Source organism: Larus michahellis, chromosome 9, assembly GCF_964199755.1.
Source record: "Larus michahellis chromosome 9, bLarMic1.1, whole genome shotgun sequence".
Classification (NCBI taxonomy): Eukaryota; Metazoa; Chordata; class Aves; order Charadriiformes; family Laridae; genus Larus; species Larus michahellis.
In genome coordinates, this window is record NC_133904.1 from 17,801,122 (window position 1) to 17,813,135 (window position 12,014).

The window sequence follows — 12,014 nt, forward strand, 5'->3', positions numbered from 1 at the left end:
ATATCATCGATGTTCACATCTGAATGATTAAATCTACAGTATGTTCCAACATGGAATGTGTTATTACATAATAGGGCTAAAAACTGCCTGAAGTCTATTGAGCAAAGCTTTAAGCAGCTCTCAAGACCCTACCCATAAAAAAGCGTCAGAAGTATTTCATAGGCTATTTGCAAAATGGAAAATGCTGTCCAGTTAAAATTTACCTTAAGCCACAGTAATAGTGAAAAAGCTAAGAGCAAGAGCAGAACTGTACCAAGAAATGCTCTGATAAAAAAAAAAAAAGTATTTTACAATAAATCCAACTTACCTCCATCCCTAGTAGTTTAAGAGCTTTTGGCTGAATATTAAAAATAGAAAATAAAATCAGTTAGATGGGAAGGAAAATTCAAAGACCAAACAATACCAAGAAAAAACGCATTTTCATTTACAAATGTACAGTATTCATTATTAAACATACTATTCTAAATAATAGTACCAATAATGGTACAATTAATTCATCTCCCTCTTAACTGTATTTGCAGGAGGGCAATGGGTTAGAAAATATTTTCCATCCTGCACTCAAGTAAAATATTTTGATTTAGATGGACAAGTTAAAGGAATCATTCAATAATATACTGCTTTGAGAATTAAAATCACCACATGGTCACAAAAGCTTGAAAAAAAGTAGTGGTTCTAAGCACACGTAGGATTAAGATACCCATAGGAAACACTAGAAAACTGTAATAGATCTTCAAACTTCTCACCATTTCCCATTAAAAAAATCCCTCTGTTGTATAATGAAACCTCTGTTTTACAATTTATGTAAAAGGTTTATTTGTTTGTTCCACCAGATAGTACTACACTATATACGTACTATGTATCGGCTACAGAATGCTTAGGCTTTGAGTGGCCTTATGACCATTTGGGGGGCTAGTTTCCTAGTGTGGGGCTTTCTGTAATCAGACTAGGAAGTGTCACTTGACCTTCAAAGCTGAACCAACCAAATAAATAACTTAATGGAGAAAATTATTCTATGTGCTTAGAATAGGCTTTTTAGCAAAATCAGGGTCGTGCTTGATATTCTAGGATTGGTACACGGCTATGAAATGTTCTACTGAGATTGCAGTGGCTTCCACAGGATAAGATGCTCAGAGCAGTTCTTAACAGGACTTTGTAACAGGTTCATAGCTCTTCCATATTCAGACGAAACTCTCTGCCTTACCCAAGTCAAGGCTACTGTTGGTTATAATTACTTGACCAATAGGCCTGGCTTGACCAATGCAGTTTACAGTTATAAGAGAGCTAAAAGGTCAAGCTACAGCTCAAGTAGGACTCAGTAAATATGCAAACACCACAGTCAGAAATACTTGGATTTTAAACTACTGAAATAGGATGAAATTCACCTCTAGATCAATGTATTTACCACCTTTTGGGTTCCCCCATCCTTTAACATAGATATTTTACAGGTTCCTTATAGAACTTCACTACCAGAGTTTCAACTTCGGTCTTGCAGCATTTCTTTAGAGTTTAACATGAAGTGTTTCAGAAAGACAAGGGAACAGAGTATTACTTATTTTTTTACCGTCAGCACAATGGCCACATCCAGAGTGAACTCATTCTTACCCTCTTTGGTCCAAATAAATTATTATAAAGAGTCCGAAAACGTTTTCGAGTGTAGTTGCAGCGATAAGCTCCACCCATGAGATATTCAAGTACAAGACCAATATCTATTAGGCTGATATGATAATCTGGTGGAAGATTTCCCTACCAAAAAAATCCAGAAAAACAAAATAAGGACTTAGGATAAGAAAACACAACATACATTAAAAATTGCCTGGCTAGACATATGTCACATTTACATTGGCACATGGATATTATTTACAGCCACTGGTTTCAGTCTTGGAATATTTGTACAAAATTAATGATAATTGATTCACATAATGAAAATTTTGTGGGGCCAGATTTTTTTTTTGGTTTTGTTGTTGGCACTATTTACAGTTGAAAAATTTTCATTTGATTTACTCATACATTATGTCAGTGTCCATACAAGCCTGAGTTGTTTGCAAGGGTTATATTGATGAAATTAAATACATTTGTACAGATTATCATTAATCCAGTATAAAAGCATCACTCAATTTCATGGCAAGTATACTTTAAATTTTATGGAAATTTACATTTCATCATAATATTATCTACAGAGTTAAGACTACAATGCAGAACTAGATTAACATGCAGCCCAGAATCAAAGAAAAAGGCACACTGTAATTGCCACTGTTACACGTGACAGTGGTATTGACTCTGCTAGAACCGTAAGCTGAAAACTGTGCATTGTTCAAGCTACATCCTACAACAATAACTGATTCTACAGCACCACCGAGCAGTTGCTATGATGAAACAACTATATCCTAAGCAAACACATCACCTCCATGTTAACCCAACTGAATCCCCGAGACTGCCGCTGAACGAGTGAGCCATGAAAATGCAATGAAAAGGAGGAGAGACACACAAAGCAGAATGCAGAAGAGCATTAGTAACACTCAAAAAGACAAACACTGAATGAAAAAAGTGTTAAAACTATGAAGTAGATTAATATGAATTATACATTAATCCAGTACTGCGTCATTCCCACATCTAAATCTCCCGGGAATAAATGGGAGTTTTCCTTGCAAAAAAGAATACAGGCTATTTCAGGTAGCTAAATTTTACTGAATAAAAGCTCCAAAACCTCAAAGAAAGCAAATAAAACAACAAATCTCACAATGACCCTATTCACATATAACGAACAAATTTACATGAAATGGAAACAAATGAATAGCAAATTTATGACTTGTAGCACTGAGAAACGGAACAGATTTTTCTCCCAAGAAAAAGTGTGATTGCTTGGGTGAAAAGTAACTAAAAAACACACAAGGAAACAAACAAAAGGGAACAAATTCTGTGCTCATGAGTGAAGTTTCCAGTTAACCTAGCAGGCTTTTCCTTCCACTTCACCATTGTAATGCTCCATTGGGAGCTTCTTGTAGAGAAGAAACAGTATCAACCTAAATCTCAAATGATATATTACACTACAAGGAGTTTAACTTTCCTCTCCTTAGTTTAAATTACTAGCAATACAGTATAGCCATATGTGATTTAGACTGACGTCACTGTTTGTCACAGGAAGTAATTTAACTTTTCATTTCTTAACAGGTACCATCTGATTTCAGATGTCTGCTTTCCCCCATGCTACGCTTGCTTTTGCTGTTGACTCACATGGTTAATGTCATCGTGCAAATGTAATGCTGCTGTTAGTTAAGCTTACCTTTTTCACATCTCTGACTAGCAAATGCAGTGTGTTTGGTGGACCCAATCTCTGAAACAAAAATCATTCACAGTCCATTAGAGCTCCAATTCTTCAGATTTTTTTCAAACACAAATGTAATTAATGACCTGGCACTGTAAGCAGAACTTGAGGCAACCATGTGCCGTCACACTCTGCAGGGGTGAAAAGAAGGAACTGGGCTACAATGACAAACACATTTCTGTCAAGAGCTGTGTAATCCCTTTCTTACAATCCTTTATGTGGTGATTCAAGTCACAGCAGTTTGTGGCATTGTCTGAAGTTGTACTTGCTGCAGAAGCCATAAAGGGACTGGAGGCCTAGACTGAAGTTATACGTTCTATGAATGCTGTCCTAGACTACCTGCCATGTAAATGATGGGAAGAAAGTCTAGAAATAGTTATGTTCCTGATGAATTTGCTGTGGGTTGGGTCGGGGAGAATTTGGATAAAAAACCCATGATGTTTTATGGTTTTGGGAAAAATATTTTGCTTTGCTGGGCCACAAGGAAAAATGATACTGACTTCTGCAATATGGTAAGAATTCAAGTTGCTGTGTAAGTACTTTGCCAAATTTACAGGATTATTTCAAAAATATTGAAGTATACATTCATGAAAAATAATTGAGATTAAAAGTAAATGACCATTACTGGCTGGTATTAAATTTTTACTATTTACATTAGTTCTTTAAGTGTTCTGAACGTGCATTTAAAATACATCACTATATTTACATAACAAACTGCAACAGCTTCTGACAGCTGCTATAGGCTTATTAATTAGAAATGTGTATATCTAGGGAAACAACAGAACACTATATGTAGTAGCAATGGCTTCCTTTAATGCTATCCAACTTCTGTGTATTGTCAGGGCTCAGAGGTTTTTGGAAAAACAAGCATATCTCAGAAGGAGAAGAAGAAAAAGAACACCCCTGTTAAATACAGTAGCAAAGATATCACGGCATTTTATTATTTCTGCTCGCTCACAGTATTGTAAAGTTCTTCCAGTCGAGGAATAGTGAGGAAGTGCTGCATGTTCACTCCATTCTCAATAAGTAGTTTCACGAAGTCCACTCGATCCAGAACCAGTGCATCCAGCATAGCCTGCTCCAGGGAATTCACCTGAATTGCAGAGTGGAGAATGTGAGACTACACGACCAAAGAAGAGTCGGTTGGCCAACAGCCACAAACGTTTTCATTACTTAGGATAGTCCCAAGTTCCCAAATATGGTGATCAATCTGTAAGTGAAAAGGATTTTAGAAAATGACATTTTACCCATGTACAGGTTAGTGTAGATGGTAGAGTTTTCCGATGAGGTCTTGGGCAAGAGGATAGCAGTGAAAGAAAGTTTTAGCAATATAACTGTAGCTTTCAATCATTTTGCTTAGTGTTTTTAACTAAACCAGGCATACCATGCTTGACACGTTATGTGAAAAAGAGATTTACTTGCTGAACATGCTAGGAACAAGTTAAGATTTAAGAAAAATGCACTGTATACTTTTAAGGAGAGGTTGACATAATTTACCCTGATAACTCACATATGTGTCATACACTCAAACTGCTGCCTCACAGAGAAAAGGCAACATATAATGACAAAAGACTCAAATCATTTGGAAAAAAGCACTTCCTCTTCCTTCACCAACTTAGCTTTGCCTTTGGAAAATGTTTGACACGAAGCCTAATGCATCTTCTAATACGGTCTAAAGGGTTAAAATTCAGGAGAGGGGAAAACCCCTTGAGCAACAATCCCCTTGACACATGAACTTTAATCTAGACAACAGAACAATCTAACCTACTGCAACTGGAAAATGAAGCACTTAGAAGTGGAGATGTTTAAACTCCCTTCACTGGATAAATAACATGTACAAGAAAGGATGAAGATGTTCACTGGTGTTCTTATTTTCTTCTGACAAGTGCAGGGGAGATGCAGCAGATAAGCACTGACTTGTACTGTTGTGATATGGCTGTGTGTGGTGCACGTCCGACGAGAGAGGGACTCCTGGCTCAAAGACTGAACAGCATCCCTGCAGCATCTACTGCTGATCTTGTGAGAATGCGCCAATGAACATTCTATAGAATGAAAAAATGTGTATTTTCCTTCTCTCTTTGTCCCCTAGGATGAAAAAGAAAGAAAAGAATTCTTCAACAGTTTTAATACAAATACTTTCATCTCACCCAGTTCAGGAGTTCAAGCTTTCTTGGATCTGTTTCTTCTTCCGGCTCTTCTTTTCCTTTTCCTCCCTTTTTCTTCCCTTTTCCTTTCCCTCTGGCTGCTTTAGTCTGAGCTGCTGGAGATTTCTTTTCCTTCTCAGGAGCTGTACCATCAGGAGCTGTAAGGCTTCCTAAAGGCTGTATTTAATATTAGTATTAGAATTAATATTATATTAGTATTAGAAATCTAATTGATTTCTAATCAGTGACTATTTCATTGAATACACTGCTATTGAACTCGCTCCCCAGTCACCATTTCTCACATGCAGTCAATAAAAAATGATCATTTCCTTAAGCATAAGGACCTTTTCACATTGCCACAGCTTTACACTTTTTTAAAAGCTGTTATGTCTACTGTAGTCAGTAACACTGAAAGTAAAGTAGTGAAGTAGGTAGACTGCGGAGGACTTCACTTGCAAAATAAAATCAGTGCAAGAGGACTGGGAAGAGACACTGCTCAATTTTGTGACACCAGTTTCTTTGCTCTCAATGAAAGCAACAGCTGTCAAAATAAATAGCAACAAGCATGATAAGGAGCTGGACAGAAAGAACTTAACCAGAATGTTGCATGATGACAAATAGCATCCATGCTGCGGAGGCAGAAAGGAGATGAAAGAGAGCCACTCACTGGTTCATTTATGTTCTGCAGACAATATTTCTGTTTATACATCTTCAGACACATTTGCTCTTCCCCTTTCCAACCCATCTACTCAAGACAGGCAGGCACACATGCAAATAACTGGACGCTACTTGTTTGTGATTTGGAGGCTTGACTTGTTCCACCTAATGCTTTGGTTCTATGACCTCCACCAACACGTAAACCGGATTGCAATTACCCTGTGCTCTGCACCGAGAACCGCAGAACCAAGCCTTTAACAAGACTTGTTTTCTGTGGTTTTGTTTGTCTTGAAAATCTTCTTTGCCTACCTACCATGAATCCATTCGTAGGCCTGGACAAAACTGCAACTGCCAAACTGCAGCACATGCTAGTCTGAAAGCAATCTTTATGAATTTGAAATGACAGTGAATCACAATGGCTGATACTGCCTCCATAAATTGTCACATGCTATGAAATAGGCCGAAGCAGCAACTGGCTTCAGTTGCTAGGTGGTACCTCTGAATCTAACCACAATAATATGGAGATTGGAACATTCCATCCAAATAAATGTTTTATAGTAATAATACTTCGTAATCTCTCTGTATAAACATTTTAATGAACCTTGAATATTGGAAACAGTATCATTCTGCGATTCAGTGAAACTTCTCATTGCTATAAGTGAAGGAATAAAACAGTATATACAGCAACATTTGTTTAATTATACAGGCTTCCAAATGAAATAAATCTCACCATTAAGTATAGCACAAGAATAGTGTTCCTTTAAGTGTCATTTTATTGCATATTTCAGGAAAGACATCTAATTTAAAAAAAAGGAAATAATTCTTGCACTTCATTCTTACTGCCTCTTTTAGGCTGGTTTCCTCATGACACTTTACAGTAATTCAACACCAGATGGTTCACACAGCAAAGCAAAAAGCATCAATACAGTGAGACGTGAAAGTGGCTTAAGAGGATTTTAGTTACACAGATAACAAAGGCACTGCAATGTTTCACCACTGACTTCAACTAGTGCAGCATCAAACTACACTAATTTGAGAAAATCCAATTTCAGGACCTAAAGCTTTACAGAAGGTCTGCTTCTTAGTTCATTTGGCACAGCTCTACCTGCCAGAGGCCTGTTTTCTGCAATGGTTTCTTTTGGTTGTCAGGATTTTGTCCCATTCATCGGAATAGATTTTCACAGCTGTTAATGAACTGAGCAACACAATTCCTTCTAAGCAGCTCCATGAATTTCCTTGCGGCATGCTTTAATAGGTAGCTGGGGACCTTGCCAACTGCCAGCACATGTCAATGACACAGACAGTCAGAAGTCTCAGCAACACTAATGCATCACACAAGTTCACTGGAGGGGACCAGGACTGCTATTGTACGGCTGTATGTAAGGCCAAAGACTGTTTCTACTAAATGTTTTTTTGGGCTTTCTTGGCTTTCAAATCCCCTGAGGAATCTTAAATAAAGCTATTTTTATGCTTGTCATGAAATCGCTTTTCTTTCTTTCACAGAGTTTAAATTATTGCTAAATATTTGGATATGGCAGTATAAGGAAGTTTCAAAACAAACAGGTCATTCTTAATGAGATATCCTAAATCAGATCAACACAAAACAGAATTCAATACTGTTTCTCCTGCCAACAAAATCCAAGGTGTGAATGTTCCACCACTTATTTTAAATTGTTAACAAACAGTATGACTCAGAGAACTTTGTCTTACTGGCCAGTGGTGTCCGAAGACAAAGACTTGGCTGCGTGCAATGTCTACACGATTCCAGGCCAAAGCCAAGCTGAGCTGGTCTGGAGCAGATGCATTGGTACCTAAAGAGAAGCATACAGATGTTTAGTATTTCGTGCATGATGAAACAAGCTTGGACAACCTTCCCCAAGATGCATTCACTTCTCCAAGAACTAGAAAACAGCAAGCCCGACTCCATAACATACTACCATTGGAGTAATTCTACCACAAAGCAGTGGATTCATCAAATCAGTTTATAGCATTTAAGCCCATAATCCTAATTTCAAAGTGGTTAACAGGATTCTCTCCCTTTTTTTCCTACAGTGTCCACATTGGCTACTTTATGTTCTGATGCTAAAGACAGACATTTAACTGTTCTAAAAGACTCCTCCTCTCAGCTCCTCTGTCTAATGCTGTAGATATTAGTATAATAATTCCTCTCTTTAAGTCTTAGCTTTGGCACTTCAGCGATCCTATACTGAGCCCGTATCAACTACCTGCAGACAGAAAACAGTTATTTCAGCAAACATAACAAACTCCAAATAAATATGGAACTGATCCTAAATTTTGCCCTAAGGCTTAAAAAGCACAAACTCAGATCTGGAAAAATCCAGATAGTCTGTTAATCTTTCCATCTTTTCTTTCTAACTTTATTAATATATACTAGGCTGCAATAAAATGTGTTCAAATATCAGGAGTATAGTTGTTGCAGCATTTCCATCCCAGGCTTTCAGGTGAGGAAAGCCACACAAAATTTTCAGTCCAGGTTTTATGCTTCAAGCTGATCTGAACGTCATGCCAAGCACGTTTGGGTTACTTGTTAGAATACAAGCGAATAAATCAACGACTTAAACATCAAGAGTGAACCTCAGACAGTGTATAGGACTGTCTTCTTGGGATCAATTTCTGCATCCTTCATAATTGCTTGCAAAACCCACCTTTGAGGAGAGCAGTTAAGATAGACATCTCAATGTCCTGTTGCCCTTCAGACCCCATGCGGAACACAGTAATCTAAAGGATAGCATAAAACCAAGCACAAAATTATAACACGTGAAAGAGAGACACTAAACATGTAGATACAAAAAAGAGCAGAATGTTGAAGCTTTATTATTTTCTAAGACTCAATATTTTTCAAAAAACACAGTTCCATTCAATTTTTCTTTTAAATTCAATTTTCACAAAAGCATTTAATTAAATTATTTTGAAAAAGTTGTCCTAAAATATCCCTGCGTCCTGACACAGTCAGTGTCTGAATTTTGCTGAGTAAACCAGGCCTGCTCTGACATGCATTTTGAATTTGAAGCAGTTTGACTAAGGCAGCTGCGGGCTCTCTCTTCTCAATCAATTCTTCTAGGAAGGCTGGGTCTCTTACAGTCAGCTTATCACAGTCGTGCTTATTACTAGCCTGACTTCTGACGAAGGCATATGTATGGAACTAACCTTGGCACCACACAAATGTAAATATATCAACAGTACATGTACTTTACTCAGACAATCTAAAGACTTCACATTTGGAGCCCTTAAAAAAGATTTTATATAATCAATGTGTCATGTTAGTAATAATTCTGAATGCACATGAAAAAAGCCTGGATGGATGTCTATTTGACTGCAGTACAGAGCTGCATTACTAGAAAATACAGCATTTATCATATTCTGTTCCAACTGGCATTTGCAGGTGGATTAATCCTTAGAAAATTTATTTCTGGCTGAGATATTTAAATATATGTTGCTAAAAATCATTCAAAATTGCATAATCTGGCTTTTATGAACCCAAGAACTATGTAGTATCAGAATCTGATCAAAAACCAAGGAACAGAGATAAAACTAAAATGGACCCTTTCTTTCTTGCAGAAATCCTTACCACAAAAGGGAATTCGGCATTAGATGTAATAAACCTTGGAGAGAAAAGCATTGGAGAGAACGGAGCAAGAAGGGAAACACAATTAGGAGAAGAGACTTCTACGATACTATATAGGATGCAGGGAACTACTTGTTCACATTTAAGTATTTAGTTATTATCTTGAAACGTATAGATATGTAAGCAAGCACTTCCTTGGCAGCTGAGATCAACATTACAAAGAAAAGTCAGAGGCATGAGCCAATGCCCAGCGTAATCTCTAGAAAAAAGCCAGAATTTTGGACAGTGTGGAGAATATGCTACTGGTAGAAAGTTTGCAAACAACCCGGCGATTGCTTGACACATATTCCCAACCCAATCCTATGTCATTTCAATTGCCGTAGGACAGCTTCCTGAAAGTCATTGAGAATGGCTTTGTAGATTAATCCCGAGTGCCACTGATCATGTTTTTTCATGTCTTGACTCAGCCAGAATGTTCTAGCTTCACTGCATATTTTGTACAAGCTTTTACTTGCGAGTGACTAGGCTCCTATGGGCATGTCTATGGCAGAGAATATACAACAGCACAGTTGGCATTATACTTGAAGAAATTAATTTTACTTGACATTTGAAAAGTTTCAAAACCAATTTTAGTGTTCATCTTTCCAAAGCAGGAGAAAGAAAAAACAGCAACCATCATCAAAATTCTTCATAATGTAAACTTCCTTTAAGTTCCAAGTTCTTTGCTAGTCACCTTTCTGTGACCGTGAAATAGTGTTGAAACACTAGTGTTGAAACAGGACATCTCAGAGAATCAGAGTTCATTCAGTGGATATGATGAATTGGATTTCTGGAGGTTCTTTGCGCTTCTCGCTGTTCCTTGACTGGAACATCAAGGATAATCTAATCTGATAAAAGTAATCTCCTCATTTCCAGTGTTTAATTACTCAAGAGTAATGTAAATAGTAATGTCAATAGGACACGGGGTAACAGCTTCAAACTGAAAGAGGGTAGATTTAGATTGGATATCAGGAAGAAATTCTTTACTGTAAGGGTGGTGAGGCACTGGAACAGGTTGCCCAGAGAAGCTGTGGCTGCCCCAACCCTGGAGGTGTTCAAGGCCAGGCTGGATGGGGCTTTGAGCAGCTTAGTCTAGTGGGAGGTGTCCCTGCCCAGGGCAGGCGGGTAGGGACTAGAGGATCTTTAAGGTCCCTTCCAATTCGAACCATTCTATGATTCTATAAAAATAATGTTTTGATTGGCACTTTCATCACTGGGAGAAGCTTGTATAAAAAGAGGACTAGCACCAAAGCTTGATATACAGATCTGAGGAAGTTTCTTTGTGTTACGATTAGCAGCATTGTGCTGAATTCAGCTCTGTATCCTATTACTCTCTGTTGGGATCAAGTGGTATCTTTCTTGCCTTAGCCCTTCACTCGCTAATAATATCAGGTCAATATGAAACCACACAACAGAAAAAGATGGAACCAGAAGCATCCCAGTGCATGGTAGTGACAGCTCTAGCAAAAAATGGTGGGACTGTTCATGTTCTGTGACCTCTGTGTGTAAATCAGGTCAAATTTTAGACAATTTGATTCATATCTTCCTTGCACAAAAGCTATTACTTAAGAATCAATGGCACTTACACAAGCAACATATAAAGACTGCTCCCCCTTTTCAGAACAACGCACCTGACCTCATGCTCAAACCAAATCACTGCACTGATTCTGAAGTAACTATGTCAGGATTTAGGCTTAGATTACTAAAAATTACTAAAAATTGTATTCATTTTCTTTACTCCAAATCTAAGACTGGAAATGCAAACACTGGCTACTACATGCAGTATTGCCATGCCAAATAATGAGCAAATACTGCAGGGAAAAGACTTTTTTTTTCCCCCTTCCATCATACTTCTCTGGGTACTGGAGCAGGATTTATTATTTCTCTTCGAACAACTAAACAAGTACTTCTAGAAATCAAAAGAACGCTCCCCATTGAAAAGAGTAAGAACTGTAAGGAATACTACATTCAGTTTATTCCTTATTTAAAATTTTAAGAAAAAAGTTTCACATCAGCTATTGGAGACAGTACTAAACTTGAGAAGACCAGTGTTTAGAGCTTGCCTCCAAGCTGACCACTTAGTTTTAAGGGAGCATGAAACACCATTTTACCAAGAACTTAGAAAAAATTCTCTCTTTTCTCGGCCTCATGAGAAAAGTTTAATCTGTCATTCAAAGTTTCTTTATAGCTGTTCCTGTTATAGGTGTCACTTTGTTAGTGATACAATTAGGCATCTTGAAGAACAAAATTGCCCCACATTTCATGC

The 12,014-nt window shown here is 37.6% G+C and overlaps 1 protein-coding gene across 1 annotated transcript in view; it reads right to left on the reverse strand.

Moving 5' to 3' along the window:
• Positions 1-12,014, reverse strand: part of TRPM1 (transient receptor potential cation channel subfamily M member 1) — a 43,591-nt gene that overhangs the window by 21,702 nt on the left and 9,875 nt on the right. The window contains exons 7-13 of the mRNA XM_074601665.1: positions 8,790-8,862; positions 7,834-7,934; positions 5,470-5,643; positions 4,281-4,415; positions 3,281-3,331; positions 1,603-1,743; positions 308-337 (exon numbers count right to left, since the gene is read on the reverse strand). Of these exons, the coding sequence (XP_074457766.1) occupies positions 308-337; positions 1,603-1,743; positions 3,281-3,331; positions 4,281-4,415; positions 5,470-5,643; positions 7,834-7,934; positions 8,790-8,862 (705 nt within the window). The remainder of the gene's footprint in view (positions 1-307; positions 338-1,602; positions 1,744-3,280; positions 3,332-4,280; positions 4,416-5,469; positions 5,644-7,833; positions 7,935-8,789; positions 8,863-12,014) is intronic.